Source organism: Podarcis melisellensis (genome assembly GCF_964234715.1).
Source record: "Podarcis melisellensis genome assembly, chromosome: 2".
NCBI lineage: Eukaryota > Metazoa > Chordata > Lepidosauria > Squamata > Lacertidae > Podarcis > Podarcis melisellensis.
Window position 1 is genome coordinate 78,705,366 of NC_138529.1, and position 27,982 is coordinate 78,733,347.

The 27,982-nt window shown below is 39.7% G+C and overlaps 1 protein-coding gene and 1 long non-coding RNA gene across 2 annotated transcripts in view; one reads left to right on the forward strand and one right to left on the reverse strand.

Moving 5' to 3' along the window:
* WNK2 (WNK lysine deficient protein kinase 2) overlaps window positions 1-27,982 on the reverse strand; it is a 108,848-nt gene that overhangs the window by 73,147 nt on the left and 7,719 nt on the right. The window contains exons 3-5 of the mRNA XM_081898370.1: window positions 6,574-6,746; window positions 5,573-5,793; window positions 889-1,046 (exon numbers count right to left, since the gene is read on the reverse strand). Coding sequence (XP_081754496.1) covers window positions 889-1,046; window positions 5,573-5,793; window positions 6,574-6,746 — 552 coding nt within the window. The remainder of the gene's footprint in view (window positions 1-888; window positions 1,047-5,572; window positions 5,794-6,573; window positions 6,747-27,982) is intronic.
* LOC309362668 overlaps window positions 1-27,982 on the forward strand; it is a 167,402-nt gene that overhangs the window by 26,830 nt on the left and 112,590 nt on the right. The window lies entirely within an intron of this gene.

Consider the following 27,982-nt stretch of genomic DNA (forward strand, 5'->3'; position numbering starts at 1 on the left):
ATAATCCTATATGCAAGCAAGGCATGTATCCACACAAAGAGTGATACATATCATGTCACATGTCTTTTTTCTAGGCAGGCTATCTTTATCCAACATCTACATTGCTTCATCCAAAGAACATTTAATTCTACATTCAGAGTTTGGAGCATTGCATTTTCTACTGTGGACAGACATAGGACAGTTATTTCAAGCTTTGAAAGCATACTTTGTATCACAGAGATTTAATCACTTTATGAAAGAGATCCATTCTAGGCTATTCACAAAGGGTATTAACAAGAATCTGGTATAATAGTAACTAAATTATGTTGACAAAATGTACCCAACTAGGCAAAGATTTTGTCACATGAAAGAGAAGCACTAATAATTATGACTGGAATGCACATTGTTCTGTTTTCCTAAGACCTAAAATAATTAACATTTCACATTACTTTGACTCAATAATCATCACAACAGCTCTGTAAGGTAGGCAACTATTATTAGCATCATGTTACAGACAGAAGCTCAGACTAAATACCAAAGGAAGGAAGGAAGATAAGGAAGGAAGGAAGGAAGGAAGGAAGGAAGGAAGGAAGGAAGGAAGGAAGGAAGGAAGGAAGGAAGGAAGGAAGTTGCCAAGGGCTATAGATTTGATCAGGGAAGTTATGGAGAATTAAAGACTACTTAATCTGTTTCCCAAGGGCCTTTTCTGAATAAGATGCTGTTCCATGAAGGGGAAATTATATATTTTACTTTACATGTCAATAAATATGGAAACATGAAGAAGACACTGAAAACTTCAGCACTAACAGGACATATGATCATTTTTATTTGAGCTGTATTGTCTTCTTAATTATAAAAAAATACACCACAAGTTAAGAGAGGAAATGCCCATATTATGAAGTCACTTACACAGGTTACTTTCCTGTAAATTTGAGCAGCATTCTGGCATTCTGAATATGGATATTCTGAGGTAGCCATTTCCAACATACACATTCCAAAAGCATATACATCCACGGATTCATCATAGTGTTCTTCATACATCTCTGGAGCCATAAATTCTGGAGTACCTGAACATAAAGAAAAAGCATTTGACTTAGAACACTCGTCTCTTTGTGCATTTAGAAATAAGTGAATTGATCAAACCCAGAGCTATTGAGAGTTTGCTGTTTGGGATGTCAATGTGTATGAATGACTTTAATGTTCAGTTTTATCGTGATAGTGTTGTGTATATGGCTTTGGTATTCATTGTGTAGTTATTGTATGCCAGTCTGGTATCACTGCTGATAAAGGGCAGCCAATAGATTCAACCAATTGATCAATGAATACACTAGCTAATGCATCACATTGGCTGTGTGATAGCAACCATGATACATTATTTAACACTATACTTTATATAATAGTTATGCCACTGTGTTCTGACACTACGAAGGAGCACTTCCTACATCCATCTAATGTGAAACCAAGGATTACTACAGAAGCTATATTCTACTGACAGAATTCTGAACCCATGTGAAAGCCTGAATAAATAGCTTAATTACTGTTTCAAAACTTGGAGATGACAACTTTTATAAATAGGTGATTTACAAGCCTTGCATAATTTTCATTTAGGTAATAATAGTAATAGTAGAACAGAAATCACATCAGTATAGAACAAAATCCATTCAGAGAGTTAACAGGGGCTTGGTAATTAAAATATGTTATATCAGAACAGTCTTGTCAAACAGGTAACAAACAGAACAATCTCTTCTTCCCCTGGAGGCATGCAGCTCACCAACAATAGTGGGATACCCATAAGGAAATGTCCAGAACATTGTAACACAAAGCAATTAGGCATATTGTAAAACATGCTGTATAGTATAACTAGAACATAAAAAGATCTGGGTGAGTAGAACGTTTGGTTAATGATGCAGTAAACGAAAGCGGCTGTGCAGAACAACAGAAGAACATGTGTGCATGCCCATAAAATGTCTTTTCAAATATGTTTATGCATCAATTCTTTTTCTGTACATCCCTAGGAAAGAGGAGAGAAATGTTATGAATTTAGTAATGTGAAATTGGTTTAAATAAAGAAGACTTTATCCAAGGAATGCTACGGAGAATAAAACACATAGCATTATTCCATAAATCAACAGTGGGACACTGTGTTTGTCTACTCAAATATTGATCTCAATGGGACTAACTTCCAGATAAGTGTGTATAGCAGCATATCCTTAAGAAACCTCTCCAGGTCCTGACACCGTTCATCGCTTGCTGCCAAAACTGGGCTCCACAGATTAAAGCTCCTCAGCACCTTCTCTTTACATACTGGACTGCTTGTTCAGACTTTCGGTGGTGAGGCCGGAGCATTTCTCTGCCAATTTGCCTCATGCTGGCAGAGTGCTCTCAATACCTTACTTGCCCTATGACAAGGGGAGAAAGCTGCGACAAGATCTAGCATCATCAGCTGCCTCGTTGTTCTTGTTGCCAAGATGCTCATGACTGGCACTGGCACTTATAATCACAGAGCCAGGAAGTACTGTAAAACTGCAGATTTCCTTCTGTGCTCTGACATCAACCCAACCCAGCCTACAGAGATAGAGAAGGGGTGGCTTTGAAGAGAGGCTGTCCAGGCAGAGAAAGAGACGAGAGAGAGAGAGAGAGAGAGAGAGAGAGAGAGAGAGAGAGAGAGAGAGAGAGAGAGAGAGAGATCTCTATGTGAATCCCTACAGACCCTGCTTGCATGTCCTGGGGAGATGTACCATTCCAAGGATAAATAGTGCCCTCAGGAGAACAATCTGCTACCACACACAAACAGAGCTCCACTGCAATGTCCTATCTGAAATCTGCCCAGACCTGGAACCTGGGGATTCCTTAGACTCCTCAGAGGAGTAGTCGTGGAGCAGAACAATCCCACAGATCTCCATGTTGCATGCCCTGTGGCTGGCTGCTATGCACCTGGTGAAGGCATTCTTAGCATGAAGCTAGAGCCATAAGGGACACTATACCTGTTACCCTACTGCCTGTCCTGATGTAGAACAGCCCTGACTGACAACTGCATGTATGTGTCTTCCTCTTTCAGGATCAGCTCAATCCCAGATGCTGATCAGTGAAGTTTATGATTTTGCTATATATGTTGTTGTGGACTGTACTCAGTTTCTTGGGAAAGTTGCTCGTTTCCAAATCTCACCACTTTGCCTTCTATTAAATGGGTTTTGGGAACAGCAGCAAATACCATTAGTTTCACCTATTGCTAACCTTGGCTCTGCCTACCACTATTGGCCATGCCCTTCACTGCACCAGGCCCAATGGGCACAAACTACATTGTTTAAAAAACCAGGCTCATCACAAATCTGGGCATTTTTGAATCTAATGGACTCATCCTGACCAGTTCCAGCAACCTCACAAAATGAAATGCAAAGTAAAAAAACATAAAAACGTAGCTGCCAGTATGCCACGGCTAGGATCAAGGTGCTGGTTTTGGTATAAACAACCTTATACAGCTTGGGACCAGGAAATCTAAAAGATTCCCTCACCCTGCTGCATAGCCAACAGATCCCTGCTTCCCACAGAAGAGAATCTCCTGCAGATGCCATCATATCAGGAGGTTCATGACAAATGATATCAGGATCAGGCCTTCAGTGTGGCGTTACTTGTCCTTTGCAATTCCTTCCCAATGCATATCGGACGGGTGCGTTCTCAATTGTCAATTCAGCACCTGTGAAAGGCATTCCTCTTTCAACAAGCCTCCTAAAATCTTTGTCCCAATTGGTATCTGTCATGGAATTGTTTATGTATGTGCTAGTGTCTTAAACTGTTTTTGTTTTTCTTACAATAAAAAACTATTTGAAATTTGTGTGTGTGTGTGTACATATTTCAAATAGATAATATTTGATTATATACACACACCGTATTTTTCACTCTAGAAGACGCACATTTTCCACTCCAAAAATTAAGGGGAAATGTGTGTGCGTCTTATGGAGCAAATGCAGGCTCCTTGGCTTCAGCGATAGCAGTGCGAATCCTCCAAAGCACAGTGGGAGTGCTCCCGTGGTGCTCCGGAGGCTTCTGGTTGCAAGACTCTCCTGGCTTCAGCGAAAGGAACCCGAAGTCTCCGGAGCACGGCGGGAGCTCCCACTGCGCTCTGGAGGCTTCGGGTTCCTTTCACTGAAGGGTAGGTGCCCCTTCAGCTAAGGCACAGCGCCCCTTCAGCTAAGCGGGAGGAGAAATGGAAGGGGCTCTGTTTCTCCTGCCGCTTCACTGAAAGGGCGCTGCGCAGAGAGGGGGAGATTTTTTTTTCTTGTTCTCCCCCTCTAAAACAAGGTGCGTCCTATAGAGCGAAAAATATGGTATATATGCAATTTGTCTATCCTTTTCTAATATACCAACTGTTTTATCTATATCATTACAGTGGTACCTCTAGTTACAAATGCCTCAGGTTACAAACGCTTCAGGTTACAAACTCCGCTAACCTGGAAGAGTTACCTCGAGTTGAGAACTTTGCCCCAGAATGAGAACGGAAATCGTGTGCCAGCGGCGCAGAGGCAGCAAGAGGCCCCATTAGCAAAAACACGCCTCTAGTTAAGAACAGTTGCAGGTTAAGAACAGACCTTTGGAATGAATTAAGTTCGTAACAAGAGGTACCACTGTATATAGTAAGTTGCTTTGGGAAACTTCATGGAAAGTGATTCATAAATGAAATAAATAAACAAGCAAACTAAGCAGATAAACATCAATATAACAGTTAAAATAAAATAGCCAGCTAAAATAGATTACAATAAATTATAGATTATCTTGAGTGCTGAAGTCCCTTTTTTAAAAAAAATAAAAATTATTTTTAATCCTGCTAATATACACTCATCAGAGATGAAGCTAGCCAAGCCTCCCTTGGCACTGAGTTCCTGAGTCAGTTGAATCAGATGCCCCCGAGTATAATTATTACTGGTATGCTGGCTCCAGTAAAAAAGACGAAGTAATGTGATGATACCATATACTGAATCAAACTATTAGGGGGATATTAGTTAGCTCTTTGAAGAGCTCAAAGAACCAAAATCTTACTACAAATGCTAGGCTGAGAAAAGGCACGATCGTCCCATCATTGCAGCTAAATTGCACAGAAGATGCACTTTGATTTGGTTATGATTACATTAAGACTAAAATCCTTTACTCACTTGGCTGTTTGTTAGTAAGTCTCATTCTGTGCAGCTGACGACTGAGTAGGCATGTCTAGGTTTGCAGCGTAAAGCAATTATGGTAAAAAAACAAAACCATAATTTTAACAAGATGATGGCTAAGTGAAGCCCACACAATGTCTGAGCTTCTTCTATAACAAAGAAAATTATTTGTTGTTTTTTTTAAGGAAATACAACAGGATGAAAAATTATGAGTTAGGAAAATCTACCATTGAAGAAGCTGCCATAGGAAGATAATTTTATAGCAGTTGTAAGGCACTTCAACGTAGTTTCCACCAAAATTATAAAAAGTGATTTGTTTGTTTTTTGAGGGTCTGTTATCACTTATCCATGTTATAATTATGTTACATGTTATAATTATTTGTAGATGAAAATACCTTGCTTATAAGACTGGAGGAGACAATTGCTAAGGAAAAATGTCTTACCTATTACACTTTTGGCAAATGAAGCTCTTTTGAGAGTTGCCAGACCTAAATCTCCTATCTTCACAGATCCAGTTGGTCCAGTTATAAAAATATTGTCACATTTTAAGTCTCTGTGAATGATTGGTGGAGTTCTAGTGTGCAGAAAATGGAGACCCTTCAGGATTTGCCGGCACCAGCTACGAAGGACTTTTGGTTTCATCACTTTAAATCTCTTCAAATAACTGGAATAAAAACATATCAGACAGAACAAAAATCAATGCTACATTGAGAATTTAAGACCTCATAATTTGAAACTGATGTATGAATACCTGCATTCTGCTGGCTCGGGGGAGGGGGAGTAGCTTTGCTGGAAAGTGCTTGCAAAACTAGATTTGGTGTTAATATGTGGCAGAAGTCCCTGCTATAAATTTACTGACATTTATCAACTCAAATCTAAGTAACTAAGAAGTAGTGCTGTGGCCTTGAAATATTGAGTGATGTGTTCATATGTTCATATACCAGGGGGTGGGGGAGGAATATACAGCGTATTCTCATGAGCAGCGGAACATTTATTCTTCTGATGCCATCATCAAGCTGAACATGATCATCAGCACCATAAACCATTAATTAGCATGATTCATATTAACAAAACAAAATCAACAGTTTGGTTTCAATGAGCCAAATGCTTCTTTTCCTCCTCTCTCATCAGCAGAGGATTGGTTTATTGTGGCTTAATAATAAATTGTGTTGACGCTCTGAATCTCTACATTCATCTTTCATGTGTAAAACAGAGGGGAAGAGGAAATAAGGGCAGAACAGCTACTGGTTACATAACAACACAGACTAGGACAGAAAGGCAGTGAAACTCTGCCTTCAGCTCAGTTAAGATCAAAGACAGATAAGCTATTAGAAGGAAAGATACCTTCAATTCATGATAATGGAATATTTTCAAATGAAGCGAGTGATTTGTCCAAATACCTCATTTGGTAAAGTATGCATTGCTCGATTTGTCCAATGCTTACGTTTTCAGGGTTCCAGATGTCATCAGTTCTGTAACCAGCACAATACATCTCTTTCCTTTTAAACACGATTCCCAAAAGTCATAAAACCTAACAATGTTTGGATGCTGAAGACCTTTCAACATCTCTGCTTCCTCTTTAAATCTCTGCCGTTCCACTTTCGTCAGCTTTCGGTCCTGTGTTTCAGAAGAAATTGCTTATTAGTAGCTGGCTTAAGAAAACTGGCTTGGCTCTAAGGATCCTACTGTGCTAGCAAAAAAACAAACCAACAATACACATTTCTGCTCACAGGATTTTACCCATGCCTCTAGAAACGCTGCTCTGGAGCACCTGTTTGACACTCTGGAGTTGGATTTTTAAAAAAGACATAGGTGGGAAGAAAAATCAACAGCAGCACATGTGAAGGTGAGGTACCTACACAGTAAGATCTTTGAACCTAAGCCATTATCTTCACTATCAGTTAAATAGGAGCTACTGCAAATATATCTATAAAGTTCAACCATGATTACAAATCTTTTTGGTTTAACATAAGAGCAGAGACCTGAATAATATGAATCAAAAGCTTTATCAAAAGGATTTTTATCCTAATTATGCCGTAACTGGAATAGCATGCCTTCATTTAATTAAATTCAAAGGCAAAGGGGTATAATGAAGCAAGCATCTGATTATCTTAACATATTACAGTTTCTAACCAACATAATAATGTATGATTAGCAGAAGTGATACTCGCTGTATGATTCTAGCTTCAAAGAACTCTCATTCCAGGCCATTTTTCTCTATGACCGTGTTCAGGCATTAACAACTGTGGTTTTCCCCAATATTGCAGCATATGACCACCATCCCCATGGGTAGGCAAACTAAGGCCCAGGAGCTGGATCCGGCCCAATTGCCTTCTAAATTCGGCCCATGGACGGTCCGGAAATCAGCATGTTTTTACATGAGTAGAATGTGTCCTTTTATTTAAAATGCATCTCTGGGTTATTTGTGGGACATAGGAATTGGTTCCCCCCCCCAAAAAAAAATATATAGTCCGGCCTCCCACAAGGTCTGAGGGACAGTGCACCGGCCCCCTGCCGAAAAGGTTTGCTGACCCCTGATCAACTCTAAGGGGGAAACAGCAGCCCAAAAAGTACAGTCGTGACTTGGTGAAGGCAGAATTTAAGGTAATTTGTTCTAACCTATCAATTATTTGGCTACAGTCTTCTAGTGTTTACTAATGGTTCTTTTATCCATTAAATATGGGCGCTGTTAAAAAGGTTTCAGTCAAGTTTGAATCAAGTGTGAAGGCTGTTTGACCCAGAAGCTCAATTCTCATTACAGAAATGATCTTACACCAAAATCCTGGATTAAAGAGGAGCTTTATCTTTAAAAAAACAACAACTAGAAAGATACCTCAAAATAGCCCTTTACCCAATTAATAAGTCCTGGGCAGAATAAAGATGGACTTTTGTTTGAAAAGTATTTAGCAGAACCTACATGGGTGGGCCATTTAACTCAAAGAAGTATAGCTCACTATACTGTATTACAAGCACAATTACCACCTACCCACATTATCTATTCATTCAGTGCAGCAATCCCTCAGTATGCCACCTTCAATTTAAAAAAATCCTGTTAAGAGATATGGTTGTTCAAAAGATATTTAAAGTAATTTGACAGATGAATAAGAAACACTAAAAAGATAGCCCTTATTATCTTAGCACCAATATATTTTACTTTCTTTAGAATGCCAAGATACAAAAATATCTACATGGTGAATTTTCATTGCCTTACATTTAAGACTGGGGTGCCGATTTCAGAGCACCTTCTATCACCTGTAAGTGCAAAGTATTTATTAACCAACACAGGGGTAGAAAATCTGTGACCCTCCAGGTGTTACTGGACTCCAACTCCTATCAGCCCTAGCCAGCTTGTTCAGGGATCATGTGAGTTGTAGTCCAATAACATCTGGAGGGCTACATTCCTCTATCCTTGACCTAAAGATTCTTCACATTGATCAAAGTGTGTTATCAGTACATAATCTAAAGGTTTCTTTGAAACATTTCTCAAAGGCAACACAGTAATACAGTGCTTCCACTCTCCCTAAGTGATGGTCCAAAATGTGGTGCTGCTGTTGCTGTGCAGTGCTTGGTTTTCTGTAGCTTTCATCAAGCAGAATTAGAAGAGTGATTTGATCCAGGGTTGCCTGGAGCAACAGTAGCAATCTATTCAATCAGGCCAGCTGTTTGCATCTTGGGGGGCATATCTGTTGTAATGAGTCAAGGCTAGATTGATGCAGTTGGCGCTCGCAGCACCATTACTCCTGACAGGATGTCATCAACCACAGTGATCCACCATCAGTAACAAGGCACCCTCACAGCTTCTTTTCTACATAACAAAAGATTCTGACAATGGAATGAAATCCCATGCAAGCCAGAAAGGATGGCAAAACCCTCCTGCACTTCTCTCTTCCCAATTTAAGCCAAGTTGATTAAGTCACTTCCCCACTTTAAAAAAGAAGAAGCTGGAGCAATTCCATGCATGAAAAGGAAAGATATGGTGGAAGTAAGCAACACTCTGATGATGAACAATAGGAAAGGCATTCAATATACTTAAAACCATACCTTTTACCACCGATTTACCTGAAAAGTCAGTGTATGACTGGCAAAACAATTGTGGCAGGATATACTGAAATGCCCAGTAAGTTATAATGTTATTTCAAAGTTATAATCATAAAATAATGAATAATACATCAAGGCCAGTAGAGCAGAATGCACCTTGATCTTGTGTGTGTGATTGTATAATACAGTAGGGTATTTAACTGTGAATTTACAAATGATAAACACAATGTCAGCTCATAAAGGATAGGAACATTCTGAGAACCACAAAAGCCCATTTGAGAAGTGCGGGGGGGGGTGTATAAATAAAATGCTGTTTCAGACTATGATGTCCCAGTCATACAAAGAGTATTTATAGATCACTTCTGGCCTAATGCCCTTGCCGAAGTTCATATTCAGATTGTATAAACACCCCAAGGGTGAACATGACACTGAAAGCAAGCCAAAGTCCTCTGTAAGAGGCTTAAAAGTTCAGCTTCTATGTGACACAAAGGAACTCCACCTAGTTGTGGTTTTCAGCTGAGTGCTTCACCCAGAGCAAGCCAAAACAACCACAAAGAATAAGCCAACATCACCACAAATGATAACCTTTATGTTTTCACAAACCATGCACACCACATAAAGCAAATACTTACAGATAGTGAGATGATATTAAGAGGCTTTAATTTTTTAATGCAAAGCCCAGTAAATTTTGTGCTGGGGGGGGGGGAATGGACCCCAAGCTACAGCTAATCTCCTACAGCTACAGCTAACCTGGGCGATTTATTCAGTGACTCACCTACTGAGGGAAGGAGCAGGGAATGGAAAGCTCTGCACAAAAGCTGTGTGTGGTAAAACATAAGCTTTTATGAAACATTGGGAATATTTCCAGGGAAATGCTCAATAGGATGCTAAGCAAAAATATGGTTTGGGAACAAGGGAATGGCCTGGGGATATTGAGATGCAGAGAGAAATGGAAAATGTGTGATTGAGAGGCAGCTGTAGTTTATGAGGGTGGGGTATGTCTGTAACTGTAACAAAATAGACTATACAGAACTGGGTCCTTACTGAAGGTGACCTGAACATAGAAACGGCTACACACCCACCCAATATATTGATTTATTCCCCTTTAGTTCAGACTAAACAGATTCACGTTTCTAATCCATTTGTGACAGAAATAAGTTGTGGTTAAAAATAGCCTGCTCAAGTCAATTTAACTGAACTTTCGTGCAGTTCTGTCATCCATTTGAATACACAGTATTTCATCTAGAATATTATTAGATAAATAATTTGCCCATTAATTACTCTAACCAGCTGATTAAGATAGAACAGATGGACAAAGATAAAGATAAATCCATTTATAAATCCTTCAGGCAGCTGCAGCCGTGGGTGCTGCCAGATTTCAGGGAGGAAGATACGCTCTGGAGCCATCACCACCCAATGTGCTCCCACCATTCTGGTAAGAAGTTGGGGGGGGGGAGTCCTGTTTTGCTTTTCCCCTTCAGAAACTTGAGTCTAAGGTGGTGCATTAATACTGCACTCACAGTAAAAACAAACGGATGTGCCCTCGATGGAAGAGGAAAGGCAGGTCATCTGGGAGAAACTTTTTACTCAAGTGGGAATATGTGTATTTCAGATCCCACAGAACATGCTCTTCGGCTTGTTCTATTCCCTGCCACACATATTATATTCCCACTGCCTGTTCCAACCATAACTGTGGTTTGTATACTGCCTAGAAGAAATTCACTGGTTTCTTGTTTTCATGTCAAAGTGTACTAATGCAAGGAGGATAAACAAATGGATATATACCCTTGATGAGCGAGGGCAGGACAACTAGGAGGGATGTTTTACTCATTTTACTCAAGCAGGAATATGTCTATTTCAGATGCCACAGAACCTGCCCTTCACCTTGTGTCATACACAGTCATGCATAATATAGCCCCACTACCTGTTCCAAGTGTTGACTGTGGTTTGTGTACTGCCTAGAAGAAATTCACTGATTGATGGTATACCAGGAAACAGCTATTCTTGTTCTCTTGTCAAAGTGCATGAATAAAAGGAGGTTCTTCGTATTAGATAAACTGACAACAATAAATTAACAAACTACCTTAGCTTCCTTGTGTTCCTTAGCTTCCCTCTGGCCTTGACCAGAGGTCATTTCATCAATATTATATAATCCAAACTACCAAACAAATTTATAGTGCTACATACACTAGGAATTACATTTGGAAATTGCTTCGGAGTGGGGGGATACCTTATTCAGAACAAATATACTTCTACTAAGGTAGTTTTTTTATCATCAATTGTATTCATTCACAATTCTACATCAGGCTGTTATTTTGACCAGGGAAGCAGTGCTGGGGCAGAGTTTATTAACCTTTTCCTCTTGTGCTATTTCCCTGATTGAAATAGTTCCTTCCTAGAAGCTGCTATTGTACTTGTGTGCTTTTTCCTCCCTACATTGCTAATGGGCTCTGGGCAAACTTAAGGAGCTGAAAGCTTTAGGCTAGTCGTGCTTTCCCAATTTAGCATTTCTGTTTGGCAAAGTCCCTCATGAAATCCAGATCACGGATTTCTCACATCACAGTTATGGTGCAGTCTTATACACATTTTGCTGGGGAATTAGTCCCACTGAAATCAATGCGGCTTATTTTAAAGAAGGCATGTAAAGGATTGCACTGCTATTTGAGCCCTGAGTTAGTGGCTCGTATTGGCAAAACCAAGTACTGGATCCCTAATTAGAATCCAAGATGAGGTGCATAGCGCATCAGCTGTCTGAAAGCATGTTCCAGGACACATCCCAAAACAAGCAGCTGAAGCAGGCATACTGTTAATGAATCATGCTATGGAGGTTTATATAATGCACTTTCCACCGGTCTTGCATGGATTTTACAAGATGTGGAAAAGAATCCTGCACAGGTGACTGATGATTCTCCAAAAGCCAGAATGAGTACCTACCAGAACTTGAAACAGAGACATGAAACCTAAACTTTAACATTTTAGTGCCACATAATGTTCCCCACCTCTCTTATGTGATTGTTGGTAGTTAGTAAGCCAAATAGCAGTACACCCTTATTTGGCTTAACTCTCCCATCTGCCTTCATGGATAAAGAGACAATTAAAGCTGACGCTGACAGCAAATTATCCTCCAGAGAAATATAGTGTGGGAATGATTTATGCATTTGCTAAAGACAACCATACTCATTCTCTGATTACACAAGAGGCACAGAAGCCCATTTTTGGTTAAAGAAACGCCGTCAAGGTTCGGTGGTCTAAGTTTGTCCTATCTTGACAGGCAAGCATACTGCAGTGTTTCATTTTGAACTGGCATCTTACCAAACATATGTTTTTGAAATCAAAAGCATTTAGAAGAAAAATCAGGAAGGACTTATAAGGCTGAAATCTGTACACAAAGTGTCCAATGTGCTCTTCTCCCACCCCCACCCCGATACTTGATTCACTGTTTTTCATATTTTGAATACATTACACATTTCTGAAACCATGTGGTCATTTTAGGCTGTGATTTCATGTGTGAATGTGCACGTGTATTGTTACATGCATCATCAACAAAGCTATCAACTTCACAAAACAATACTGTATATCAACTTCCCACAGGCAATGGGATTATGTTGCTGTTGTTGCTGCTTTACCTGGGAGCAATTCCTACAGTTCCATTTTGAACTGGTACAGTCTCCAGGGGAAGCTGCCATATATTGTTTCCTGAGCATTTAGATCAGCTCAGAAAAGCGTACACACCAAGAAGAGATGGCAACACTGCTGGCTTTGATGGAGCTGAGCCAGAGGAAGATAGGGTGTAAAGTACAGGCACTGTTAACCATACTCATTAACAGGGCAAGCGATGGACCTAGCCTACAATTCCTTTGATATATGTTACGGTTGATTCTTGCTTTATAGCATGAATGGCATCCTGCATGTCAAAGGGCACAGAAACCGAGGCGGTGTGAACCCCAAGCTGCTAGAGGTACAGCAGCAAACATGTTGATGCCCTCCCTCCCACGCCTCTTAGCTCTAGGGGTTTAGCTTCTTTGCCAGGGACAGGGCAGGGCACCAGCATGCAAAGAAACCCAAGTTTCCCCTAAGTTTTGTACTGAAGTACACATGAAGTCTCTAAATCCAAAATCCAAAAAATAGCACGATCTGTTATGCTAATCTTTAATTGAAACAAATAATCAAGAGGAATATTGCACACCTGGGTAGCTCAACTATTTGATCCATAATTGATCCTAAAAGAAACTGCAGCTTATTCTGAGGGTTCTAATGGACCAATAATTAGAGGTTTGGATAACCTCCCTGGCTTAGCACAGATGTAGCTGGGATACCCTGGCTGCTGTCATCCATGCACAGTTGACTTCCAGACTGCAATGCTGAAATGTGCTCCTTGTGAGGCCACCCCTGAGGTTAGCCCAGAAGTTGCAGCTACTACAAAAAGGAACGCTCACCGAGGCAGAATATTGCTATTATACTGAAAGGCTTGACTGGCTGCCAGCTGGCTATCAGGCAAAGTTCAAGGTGCTGATACTGGTGTACAAATGGCTTGGGACCAGGATACCTAAGATTGTCTCGCATCTTATATACCCACTTAATCACTGCTGTCTGCAAGAGAGGGCTTCCGTTCCTACAGATATCACATCTTATCACATTTCAGAAAGAAAAGCAAGCAGGATCAGATGCTACTATACTAAGAAGAACAGTAAACTAGCAAGGAAGAAATCCAAAGAAGAATCAGAGCTATGCAAAACCAGACCCAGGATGCAAGTTATATAGACACACGTTGTGGTTAAACACAGCAGTTCAGGATCAAATTCATGAGGAAGTGGGTAGTCAGGCTCAGTAATCATATAAAACACAAGGCGAAAAAGTGTTAGTAAGACCAAAAAGCAAGAGGGTGAGGCAAATGTTTGCCAGAGGATTTTAAAATCAGGAAATAAGGTCTGAGACTTGAGTATGAAGGTCATGCAACATTCAGAATTAAATAACTATCAAAGTTATTGGTAGGGTAACTGGCATTTATGGATGCTTACTGGGAAGACTTGTATATTCTGGACAACTATGGAAATCCAGAGAAGTGCCTGTGAATCAAGGCTATATGTCAGTGCATGGCTAGATTTTTAAAAAACTATTTCCCTTTTTTGCAGATTATACCTTTTAAATAATAGGTGTACGGTAGTAGATTTAAGTCACAGAAACACAGTTAATTTCATTTTATGCATGCTCCTATGTTTAATTTCTAAAAAAGAAAAAAAGGTTCTGAGGCTCAAAACTGCCTAGAAGCCATGTTGAAAAAATATGTAACCAGTTCTAGGTGTTTGCGGTTGACTGTTGGTGGAGGGCCAACGGCTTATGTGAAGCACAGAGTTCTTTATTTATTATTACATGATTTAAACAAAGTCCAGGGCTCAGCTATGGAAAGCCTTGCAAGAGTTGCAGATCTCATTTTGAAAATGGCTTAGTGTAAGGTTACCAGATTTTTTTTCCAGTGAATCCGGGGACACTTTTCAACTTCAGTAGGAATGATAGGATTTTGTCAAGGGACTGGTTTGTAAATCAGGGGACTGTCCCCGGGAAACGGGGATGTCTGGTAACCTTAGCTTAGGGTGCACCTTGAATTATGGTTCAGGACTAAAGTCATCGAGGCAATCTACTGAGGAGTTTCCGAAGTCTTAAGGTTTGAACAGTCTACAAGAATTTGTCCCTGCATGAAGGTGAAACTTTGACTCAGCCAAAGCATTTGGCAGTAATGAAAGACAATTGGAAGGCAACATATGGAAACAGGTTTTGTTTTTCAGTCACTTGGCTGCTAAAGACAATATTTTGCTGTTGCTCTGCAAGGTTACCAGTAGGGATTAGGAAAACACTGCATTAAGAAGTGACAGGTTTTAATCCTTTATTTGACAGGTTCAGTATTGTGATTGCTGCTTGCATACTGTGATTTCATATCTTGCTATCCTCCCACAAAAGCTGTATTTTCTTTTAATACAAGTCATTAACCTTAACTTATGGAGTCAGTGTTTTAATTTAGAATATTTTATATTAGATTTTACAGGATACTAATGTTTGGCGTTGATCATTACTTTTATGCACTGGCCACAGCAGGAAAAAAAAAGATAAAAGGATTAACCATTATCTCCATTTGGTCAGGATCCAAAATTAAAAGCTTCACAATAACCTTATGTTCCCTATAGAGTTTTTAAAGGCCTATTAACTATATTAAGATGATGGTTTGGTTGCCTGCACTGTATCAGGAGGGAAAAATAATTTAATAGGCAATATTATATATTTTAAAACTTAGATGATGATGATGATGATGATGATAATAATAATAATAATAATAATAATAATGACATCAATATTTAAAATTAGCAAAATCAGCTTTGGCAGTAGGAGCTAAGTACTTAGGAGCCTCATATAGCTAAGTGGTGATGAGTTTTTAAGAGATATTCATTGAACAAAAGCCTACTGGACATGAAAGTATTGCAAGTTGTGACATAAACACATGTATGTAAAGTCTCATAAAACTTACTGCATGATACCAATAATTTAAATCGTCCCACATCGGGAATTTGGCAGCTCTATCCCATCACGAGAAATGTGAGCAGTTTAAAATGTGCTCAAAATAAAAGGTAAATTGTGTATGTTCATTTCATAGTATATGTTTTCTGTAAGGTAAAGGTAAAGGTACCCCTGCCCGTACGGGCCAGTCTTGCCAGACTCTGGAGTTGTGCGCCCATCTCACTCAAGAGGCCAGGGGCCAGCGCTGTCCGAAGACACTTCCGGGTCACGTGGCCAGCGTGACATCGCTGCTCTGGCGAGCCAGAGCTGCACACGGAAACGCCGTTTACCTTCCCGCTAGAAAGCGGTCCCTATTTATCTACTTGCACCCGAGGGTGCTTTCGAACTGCTAGGTTGGCAGGCGCTGGGACCGAACAACGGGAGCGCACCCTGCCGCGGGGATTCGAACCGCCGACCTTTCGATCGGCAAGCCCTAGGCGCTGAGGCTTTAACCCACAGCGCCACCCGCGTCCCTGTTTTCTGTACTACACCACAAATCAAACTTTCAACGGGCCTTTTATTTACTACACATTCCACTTATTAGGTAACCCAGTTCAGATTATATGTTTGCTTTATCTTACTGTAAACTTCAAAGTATTTGGTGATGGAATTTAAGAGCACTTAATAGAGGTTGTGTTGACATTAGTAGTTTCTATTGTAATAGTATGGAGTGGAAGTGGGTGTCTTGCATCTCCCAAAGAATTGTGCTGGTCTTTGGACTCAGATGGATTGGTGTTTGGCCACTGCCAAAGCTGAAGGGCAACATTGTGCTTTGACTGATCATCTGGTGCTAGCCAAATAATTGGGTGCATGACAGACATCTAGTCTTGCCCAAATGAAGACTAGCACTCTTGTGGGCTTTTAATGGGGAAACGGTTAAACTAAAGGGGAACCACCTCGACCAAGGAAGAAGGCTGGTGACCTCAATCCTACAAAAAACATAAAACTTTAAACTAGGGTAGGCAGATTTTTAAAAGAAGTAGTACAACTCAAGCAACACGTTGGCAACTAATATACATACAATAATTACCAAACTAATTATACATTCTTTATCAATCTTCTGAGAGAAATACAAAACCTAATGTAAAGCTAAAGAGACTTATGAACCACCCAACTTAAGATGAACTTATGTCTGGTTTCAATGGATTTTTCAAATGCTTAACTCAGTCTTTTGTTTTCTTTATCTTTTTAGGTATGTTCATGAAGATACTCACAAAGGGTTTCACTATCGGTTGAAACTTATCTATGCACAAAAAAATAGAATTTTTTGTATACAGTAAGGACACAAACAGAAGGACACAGCATTTCAGCTTTATTCTCTTGCAATTCTAGCATAGCTTCGGCTTCAGATCTTACAAAGCAGCTGTTAACTGGAGTAGACAATAATAAGCTAGATGGTCTGATGGTTTGACTGGGTCATACCATTGTTTTATAATCCCACAGGGAGAACTGTCCTTCAGCAAAGAACATGAAGTAGAATGAACTGTTCTGAGCCAGAACTTAAAAGCAAAGTTCAACAGCAGTTCTATTCAGACTACATCCTTTCCCACAACAACCTTGGGTATACAGAAACATGACAGCAGTAATGACAAACTTCTATTCCTCTCCTTTTAGCTTACTGCACACATGCGTGTGTCACCATGCGCAGGCTAAGGCAAACTGTGGTGACGTGTTTCCACCTGTTTGAGGCAACTATGATTCAGCAATGAGGAAACGAAGAAAATGAGGGTAGATAAGGCTTAAGGGTCAGATTACTGTATGAGTTATAGTAGGATGCTGGACCTTTGTATACATGAGTGTGTCAATAAGAGAATCAGGTAAAGAATGTGTTTTGGTACAAAGGCGACAAGCTCAAAACTCATTCATTTCAGTATCCAGTAAAGAATTTAAGAAAGAGATAGTCACAAAGGATTTAGGTTTCTCATATTAGCTCGGGAAAAATGCGCCAATTGTAGCTTCAAGGATCTATTAAGCAGTTGCTTCATTCTGGGCAGCTATCCTCCACTCCAAAACACACTTTTCTTTTGCTCAGGCAAAAAAAGAAAAAGCTGTTTCTGTGTATTCTCTGTATTTTGCAAAGTATAGGCACAGATTCAAACATGGGTCACTGGAGGATTGCAATGCCAGGTTGTAATTAGAGCTATTTGCTATTTGCTACTCCATGGCAGGCCATAAAGGCTTCAAGTGTGTCCTGAGACCAAAAACGGTTTCAATCAGTGTTTTAGTTGCTGGCCCCAATGACACTGAAACACACTGCCTTTGTATAATTGTAATCAAAGATGTGGCATGCATGAAAAGGCCTCTCCAGGGTTTGGAGGCCCTACGCTGGTATGTAACCAGCTAACTGTGAAATAATTATAGCAAAGGCACCGTGGATTAACTGAAAAGGAGGCTTTCCTTTGTTACTTGGGCTCCTCCTACATACATGGACTGCACCTTTGTAAGACTTTTTATTATTCTTATTATTAATTGATTTATACACTGTTTACTTACTGAAATGTCTTTTAACTGGCAAAATTAACTCCTGAAGCAGTATAACAGAATGGCAGAGTGAGGACGCAACTGGTCACAAACAGGTAGGTGTCTGAGATTCCTGGCCCCCCATACTACCATTAACACCCCTTCACAAAGTAGGTGCATAAACATGGACTGTGCAAGACAATAGGGAGATCTTCTGGCCTAAGGATCCAATGTGGCTGGGGAGATACAGATTAGCGTCTTCACCATATAGTTTTATCTGCTGTCTTCCTGAACCTGACACAGGTTCCTCATTCACCATCTCAGAACCATCCTTTCCAACTCAGAAACCCAGGAAACCTCATTGAAGCTGCGTGTCATTTATTGGCTTCAGAATCCGATCTTTCTCTTTCTCTTTCACTCCTACAAACACCCCTTGTTAGTTTCAGGCTGGAATGAAACTATAGGAAACTATAGGAAACCAACGGAACTCTTTGTTTGCAAGTTGCCAATAGCATTTGTTTGCACTGTAGCTGTTTAATGTCTTAATATTGTAAGGTAAATAAAAGTTTAAGTAACTGCTGGACTGTTGGTGTAAATGCTAAATAAAAGTTTTTGTTGCGAGGGAGCCAGAATGGTGTAGTGGTTAAGAGAGGTGAACTCGTAATCTGGTGAACCAAGTTCGCTTCCCCCGCTCCTCCACATGCAGCTGCTGGGTGACTTTGGGCTAATCACACTTCTTTGAAGTCTCTTAGCCTCACTCACCTAACAGAGTGTTTGTTGTGGTGGAAGAAAAGAAAGGAGATTGTTAGCCGCTTTGAGACTCCATAAAGGGAGTGAAAGGCTGGATATCAAGTCCAAACTCCTCATCCTCTTCTTCTTCTGAGGCGCTTCTATGCTCAGTGCCCTTCTGCCACCTTCACTGCTGCTCTTGGGTCCCATATCCTAGTCTACCACTATCCTGGCAGTTGCAAAAGAGAAAAGTGGAAGTACAAATGCACTCACTCCCTTCACAACCTTGTAGCAATATAGATGGACTCTGCCTTCTACTAAACCCTAGTCTGCATAAGCTCTGTGTTGGGATAGGACACAATGAAACTAGTGTAAATATTAGACTTCTTTTTGCATGTAAATAGCAGCCAACTATGGCATGTTCACATTGTAAATGAGAAAAAGAAGCACAAAGAACTGCATTCTATTTTTGACATTTCACCCTCCCACATATACTACCATTTTATTTAGAAACTTAAATCTTTATCCCACAATTGCCTAAAGCGCCATTCACAAGGCATTTTAGTAACAGCTGTTGAATTATTATCCAGCTCTAACTTCATGGCAACAACAAAACTAACAAGGGACATGTTTAATCCTAAATAGTTTCACAATATTCTGTAATTCCTTTCTGAAAGAATTCTTATAAGATAAACACAGATAACCTTAGTCCAGTCAATACTTCATTACAGATAGGAGTAAATGTATATTTTATTTTAGTACTGTAGCCACTAGATCTAAAATTGATGGCTAGCACCAGGATGGGAGTATTGATTTTCATCATCTGAACTAAGAGGAGTGTTTATAAAAATAAACAAGACATATACTCCTTAATGTGTACACATCTTCTGAGTAATATTTTCAGCTTGCATTAACTCTGTTTATCTCCAATAGGCCTTAGATTGAAAAAACTGTCTTAAAATAGTCATAGAAGACAATTTTAACAGAAAACTAATCTTGTAAAAATACTAGTTTTCACCTGCTTAACAAAAAGAGTAGCAGTACATTCTGGAATGTGAAGATGTGAAGTTACTTTTCTATACCTGCAACTATATCCGTTCCTAAATAATTCCACTATTTCAGAATCTCACACATGTATATACATACACTCAAATACCCCAGTTTTCTACTTGCTGAAGCCAACCTTTGGAGCCAATTTGCATCTGCACATTACACAGACTTTGGCTATTAAACCTACAAGTCAACCAGAAGGTAAATCTTACCAGAGTGATTTAACTTTGCCATTTCTTGTAAGGGAAATTTTTTCTTTTGTCCAGGAATATAAAGGGCTTGGAGACTGAGCATGTGATACTGAAAATCAAGTCAGTTTCTTCAATCATGGTACATAAATAGTTCCATATACTACAATTAGCATTCAAGCCTTATTATTGCTATAAGACCCAATCCGGGGTTCCATCGAAATGGCAAATTAATGTTTAGGGTCAGCTGCAGCAACTACTTTGCCAGTTAAAGCCAGGTTGTGTGCTCTTAATGTTGGCAGTACAATTCAAGGCATTGGTCAGAAAGAATAACAGGGATAAACTGGCTTATCCACTGCAAATTTGCAGGAGGGAGCAATAATTATTCCATTTTGTGCATATAAACTGCCTAAGCATTTCATGAGAATGTGTTTCTCTATTAATGTGTCAATGGTGAGAAAGAAAATAAAGGTTCTAAACAGACTCTCAACTAGCCCTTTATTAAGTATTTACTGACTTGCAGTGAACACCAAAATGAAAGGAAATACTCACTCAGCTTGCTACTCATAAGCTCTTGTACAATTGCCAATTTGTACGCTATGTTTGTCCAAATAACATAAATTAATGCTTGTTGTATAAATATGTGCTTTGATTCTGTCATTACCTAACCTTAGTTAAATGTGTATCAAGCAGTTGAATCATGATAGCTATTAAGCAGACTTCTAAATACCACTAGTGATTATATTTATAACAAGTCCACACAGCACCAGCAACATTCAGCTTGAACTACATCACTGGTTTCTTTCATATATACTTTTTCTGCGTCCCAGTGCTCTCTCATAATTTGCAGAAATAACATACAATCATGGTCAGAGCTCTACACAAGAAAATATATTAACTGCATTACAACCGATCAATACTTAGAGGCACCATGCTATGAGTGACATGCCAATGCCTTTCCTCTTATTACAATATTCAGTATATAGTTAGGTAATATCCCCCAACTTACATCCTGTTTTATAATCCCCATTGACCATTAAGTTTTTAAAATACAATACCATATCAAAGTCTGCCCTAACCTATATAAAGTGATGTTGGGATTAAATGATATAGCGAAGCATAAATTTTATTATTGTCTCAATACTGATAGGCATGAAGACAATAAGAACTATTTGTGGCAGTTTAAGCGTTTCAAAAACTAGCATATTTCCAACTCTAATTTTTCTAAAAGTTAAATTAATACTTTATTCATAATGACAACAAACTGTACTATTTTATAGGCTGTTGACTATATTCCAGTCATGTTCTTATAGTAAAAATAAAGTTTAGATTTTATACTTAAAGTAACAAATGTTGCATATTTCAATTTTGCCCCAAACTTTAAAAGTGTCCACCTTCCTCCTAATGTAAGATGAAGTAAAAATTTTCCCAGGATGCCTCTCTTTCTTAAAATGTTAATATCTAGTTAAACTAATGTTTAATTCTATATATTGAAATCAGTAGGACTTTAAATTACATTATTCTGACTAGTAATGTTTATATCAAAGCAGAAAGGCCCATGCTTCATCTCATGCTGATCAAAAGATCTAGTCTCATTGCACCGAGTTTGAAAGGCTAACAGAGAGAATTATGCAGCAACCAAACCTGAGGATGAGGATTGGACTGCCTGCCCTTTTCCCAAATGTTTTAATGCTGTACACCTGCTACTTGTCATTAAGTTTTTTAACCCCCAATATTTCACTAAAAAAACCATACCCACACTTTGTTACATTGCTGAAACTGTGTTGCATATATTTACAAGTCACAGTTGCATCAACAGAACATGTGTTTAGTGATGACATTCTAAACATTTTAGAAGTAATGACTGTATCGCTAACTTAAGTCCTGCCATCTGGAAATGCTCCCCGGGTTTTGGGGGACTGATCATCCAATTGATAGATCTCCCAACCGCATGAAAAACCAACGTTATAGAGATGTTGTAGCAACAGGAGATGGGCAGGATGGCCATGTGCCCTACTTTATAGAAGACAGTCTTCTCTAGTCCAAGCCCAGTTTGAAGACAATGAATCATAAAAGCAGTGACCATGGGCCTTGAAGCTACACATCAACAGCAGACCAAGCAGGAACACAGGTGACAGTTTGCCCATATGGTGAGTAGTACAGTATTTGTATTTAAATTCCAGTAATTTTTTTATGATGCATTTACTCCTCTTTTTTTCAAGAGCAGCCACAGTGGTGGAGTGATGCCACACTACTACCCTCCTGCTGATACTTATTAGGATGATGAGGGGGGTGCTGTAGCTATGGGGGGGGCTAGCTGGGGGGGTTGCTCCAGGTGAAGCCTCCAGAGGGGCACCATTGAGGCTCCCAGCCTGTGTGTGTGTGTGTATGCAAATGTGCATGGGTGGTGCCAAACTTTGTCTCTGACCCAAGTAAAATAAAGCCTAGTTTCGCCCCTGGTGGGGTGGGGGGCAGTGCTGGGTGGCAACAAGGTCAGGGTTGCAGCAAAGCACCAGAAGGAGTACTGAACTGATTTTGTTCATGCATCATTGCAACCCTACAACACCCATCCTGGAACAACAGGAAAGCTGCTGTTGAGAGGGTGGGCAGTGCAGTACTGACTCCTGGCCCCTCCTGCAGTAATTCCTGTTTTTTGGCAATGGGACACTCCAAAGATAAAGAGCATGAGAAGCCAACAACAGAGAAATGATGCAAATTAGAAATTACAGGCTAAGTTTTTGGATTTGACAAGAAGTGAAGTGCAATTCGAAGATGGGCAGAATCATAAAGATGTTTATATAACTTTTGATAAAATGTACCATAACAAACAAGTTCAAAAGAACAAATAAAATTGGCCTGAAAAATGCAGACAGAAACAAATCAGACCGCCAGGATGAGAGAGCATGAAACATTATAGCCAGACACTGGAGAGACCTGTCAGGAGTAAGCATGGGCCATTGGTATCAAATAGTATGGGAAACAGCCTTACTAGAAAAACTAACCAATAAACTGAAAGTGACAAGGGGACAAATAGAAGAAGACACCCCTTTATCACATACACAGCCCAACAAGACAACGACAAGAATCCGCCAACAGCATCTGAATCAATATGGCTAACCTGATACAAAAACACCCACCTACCCCCACACATGAAAACAAAGTTCACCACAGCCAACCACAAACAAACAACCACATCCTAGGCCAACCCCAACCTCTCTCACCACCAAAGCAACACATGTGAATATTAAAGAGAACCTGCACAAGCGAAGCTGACACAAAACCCAACACATACACTAAGTAGAATAGAAGCATCACCACCCAACCCCAGTCCCACTCACCATGCCCCCTCCACCTCTTCCCCCCTTTTTTCCTAATGTAACACTAATGTCTCAACAAATGAAACTGATCTATTGAAAACGTAATTTGAAAAAAGAGACATTGCACATACTTTTGTAAACCAAGAAATCTTTAATTAAAAGTATGTTTTAAAAAAAAACTAAGATTCTGGCCATCCCAATAAGATTCCCTGAAGCTATAAACCCATTACAGGTTCTGTTGTGCTTCAGTTTTAAGATCAAGTGTGGTTTGACTCCCTGCAATTAAGGCATCTATTAAGTCAGTGCAAGAGTTATTTAACATTACATCTCAGAAAATCCTATTAGGAAAAAGTTGACATTTTGACCTTCCTCCATCTTCTTTCCAATACCTGCTCACCATTAGCTTAAACCTCTTATAGAATTAGTTTACTTCGATAAAAGCATTGTTTGATTATTTCAAGACCCTATTAACTAAACTAATCAAAGCATGTATGAGTTTCCATCAAAAAACAAACAGATGCAGAAAATAATCGCTCTAGGTAGACCAAAACTAGAGCGCGCTATATTAGATTCTGTCCTTAACAGCCGTACAGAATCCTTGAAAAGTGTTTTATGTCCTATTATAGCAAAAACCACTGACCAGCAAATGGGGCTAAAGCTCATATTACTCTCTGGCTGTTTACCTTCCCAACAATGGCTTTTCATTACTCATCCAGGATTGTGACATTTTATTTAAGCACAGCTCATGCAGCTGACACATTGCTATATCGGTTCATAACAGTTCTGGACCAAGACATTTTGCTGCCTGAAGTAGAACCCAAATGGCACACTGACACTCTCTATGCTATACATTTTATAGCTGCACCATTCAGACATCAGTTGCTGCCTTCATCTGCTACCACCCACAACCAGCTCTACCATTAAACAAGGTGAGGTGACTACCGCAGGTGGCAGCTGCTGGGAGGGAATGCTTCCAGACATTCCTGTCCATTAAAGTACAGAGCTGTGTATGTCTCCATCGCTTCATTGGTACAGAAGTAAGATTCAGTTGCCAGTCCAGTCAACTTTTGTATTAGGTTGGGGGAGAAACCCCATCTTGTTCTTTGCCTCAGGCAGCAAACTTTCTTGGGCCAGCTCTGCCACCACCTAAAGAAATCAGCTTCAGCTTACTGCACAGTAGGGCCCCTTGGTTCACATCATAACTACCCTACTTTTTAAGCATATACTCATCACTTTCCAAAACATGGTTGTAGCATTAAACATACTTCTTTAAACTAATTAGAGTTTCTGCATCCTCATACTTCCTAAAAAGATGAATTGGAATTATATACACCTGAGCAATTGCACAGCTTTACATTTTAAGCTTTAGATTTCTCCTAACAGTTATGTTATGGGGATGCATGCTGTGCTTAGGAAAGAGCATGATTGTGGCTCTATGTACTTGTAATTGTGATAGGAAAAACAGTCCTGACTAGGCATTTTAGGTATTTACTGTGCTTCTACTTCCACTCCCCCAACAAAAAACAAATATCTGGCAAATAAAGCAGTCATAAAGCTTCAGGAATGGGTCAAGAAAGGTACCGTAGATGCACCTATCCCTGGCATCTATCATGAAATCAATAGCTGAAATTCTAGTGCAGGTCCTTGATAAATAGGTTTTTCTGCAACCAAGCACTCTCATTTCATTACATAATTTTTAAAGGACCTCATTCCTGTAGTTCATTTCCACCCCCACATTCTCAAAGCTCCATGCTCACATAAACACCAGAATTTCATATGCAGACCAAATAGAAGCAAGCTTGCAAAGGGCTCATGCTGAGATATCTCTCTCTCATGAGTAATGGAAGGTTTGGCTATTTAAACATCTTGCAAACATTGTAGCATCTCCAAAATGGATCATTGAATGATCATATGCTAGAATGTAGGGTAGCAGTCCTTGACCTACCCCCCCAACTCATAAAGAAACTTTGATTAAATTTGTACCAACTTGTAGAGATCATCTTCCTGTGTTATTACAAACAAACAAACAATCTGATGATGATACGAAGGACTAACCCCAAATCAAGCTACCTAAAGTATCACTCAGCGCCGTGACAGTTTAAAAGTTTAAAATAATATAGTACACAGTTGGCATTCATATCTGAGCTGAAGCTCTTGATTGAAGGGGATTAGTGCTCTTTGCTTCTACAGCTAACTGGTTTTAGGTAGGGATAGTGGAACACCTACTCCTGTTCCTTAGCGAGGTCACTGAAGGTGTGACAAGTGAAGGAGAGAAGCAGAAAATGTTGAGAAAGAGGAAGAGGAGGAGAAAGAGAAAGAGGAGGAGGAAGAGGAAGAGGAGGAGAAAGAGGAAGTAAATACCAATCATGGATTTGCTCAAGCCAAAGATGGAGCTCCCACAAACATGATTAAGGAGAAGGAAATGGGAGCACTGTGCCATCCAATGAATTGAGCTGCACACAGTGAGCCTCTACTGTGTAACCCACAGGACCATGGATGCAGAACTAAAACCCACAAGTGCATGCCCAAATAGTTTGATGGGGATCAACCACCTGCATTTGTTGAAGCTATCATGTAACTTGATTAAAATATTTAAATTCAATGCTATGCAGATTAATCCATGTGGATAAAGGAAATGATGACCTGACCCTATAATGATAGCTGGTTCTATTTTCTTCATCCGCTTGGAGGTTTTCTTCTGCAGCATTGTATGGCATGCAACTGAAATCTCTTCATTAGTAAATATGATGGCTAACAGCACTTCATCTCCATCAAAGCATGCCAGCGTGCGCATGTCGTTTTTATGACTCTGCATGTTGCACAACAGAGGCTCACTTTCCATAGCTCAGTTCCAAATCCCACAAACAATATTTGTCCATGGGTATTTTCTGCTGGATATCGGGCATAAATATGTCTATTCAGTGTCACCGTCCTCCCATTACTCTTTTGCTCATGTTTAGAAGAGAACCATGTTATGCCAATCCTTAACTAAACCACCACCTGCCAGGCCTTTCTTCCATAGCTTTCCTGGCTTCTTTGCCTCAGAACATAAATTATTCCTTGGACTGCAACTCTTAACTTCCCTTGCCTCACTCTGAATCAGATTCTGCATGGATCCCACAGATCCAACCCTGTTGCCCTAAATCACAATGGAGTAGATCCCTGCCAGCTAGCCTAGTTCCTGAAAGCTTTCAATGTGCTGAACAACTCTCATCCTTTGGGTTCCTGTGCTCACCCCCCGTTTAATTAGAAATATTTGCTATTTCTTTCATTGTATCCCACCCTACCTCCAAGGAGGAGGTGCCGACATATTAAGAGCAGCAACATAAACAGATTTCTGTGATGGTGTTTTTATTCTTAAATAAATTAAATAGGTTTATTTGTATAACAGAATGCAAGACAGCAAGAGTATCTCCCCCACACTATCTTTCATTTTTTATTATTGAGAACATAGAGTGTTCCTCCACTAGAAAAAGCTAAAGCAGTTTGCAAGATATACATAGAAACATTCCAACTATTCTAAATAAAGATGATAGAAATGCCAGCCAAAGAAAGAGTACAGATTTGTCCTTTTACAATCATGGTTTTGAACATGCCCTTAAAAGATTACATAACCCAACTATACACAAAACCCCATCTAAATGGAGGTTCTTGGCTATTTGCTTCTTTCAAACAAATAGCTGGAGATATATTCTGACATGGTGAGTTCAAGCCAAGATACACAGTCATCACATGCCTTCTTTAGTTTCAACCGTTTCATTTGTCAACAGAAATCTGAACGCTGTTTCACACATTACATTTCTTCAGCTACATGAAAGAATATTTCACACAATTCTGTAACACTGCAATATGTTCATGCAAATGTATTATTTCCAGCCATGTGCATTACACAGAGAGATACAGACAGACACGACTGTGAACTTCAGGTTTTATCTTAATACCATGGGGAATAATAATAATATTAATTTATTATTTATACTCCACCCATCCATCTGGGTTTCCCAGCCACTCTGGGCAGCTCCCAACAGATTAAAAACAGAATAAAACATCAAATATTAAAAATTTCCCTAAACAGGCTGTTTTTAGATGTCCTCTAAAAGTCAGATAGTTGTTTATTTCTTTGACATCTAATGTTTCACAGGGCGGGCACCACTACTGAGAAGGCCCTCTGCCTGGTTCCCTGTAACCTCACATCTCGAAGTGAGGGAATGGCCAGAACGCCCTCGGAGCTGGACCAAAGCCGTTTAGGGCTTTAAAGTCAGCACCAACACTTTGAATTGTGCTTGGAAACGTACTTTAGAAACTGTATTTTGCTGGACCTAACATGACAGCCACCACCAAAGATCAGAACCAAGAAGCAGCTCAGTTCTCACGCAAGATGTCACTGCCTGGTGGGTCAGCATGCCTTGGGGAGAGACACTGAGTAAATGAATGGCAGCCAGTGCCAGTAAGAATGTGTCAAAACAAAAAAAAATTCCTTCCAGTAGCACCTTAAAGACCAACTAAGTTAGTTCTTGGTATGAGC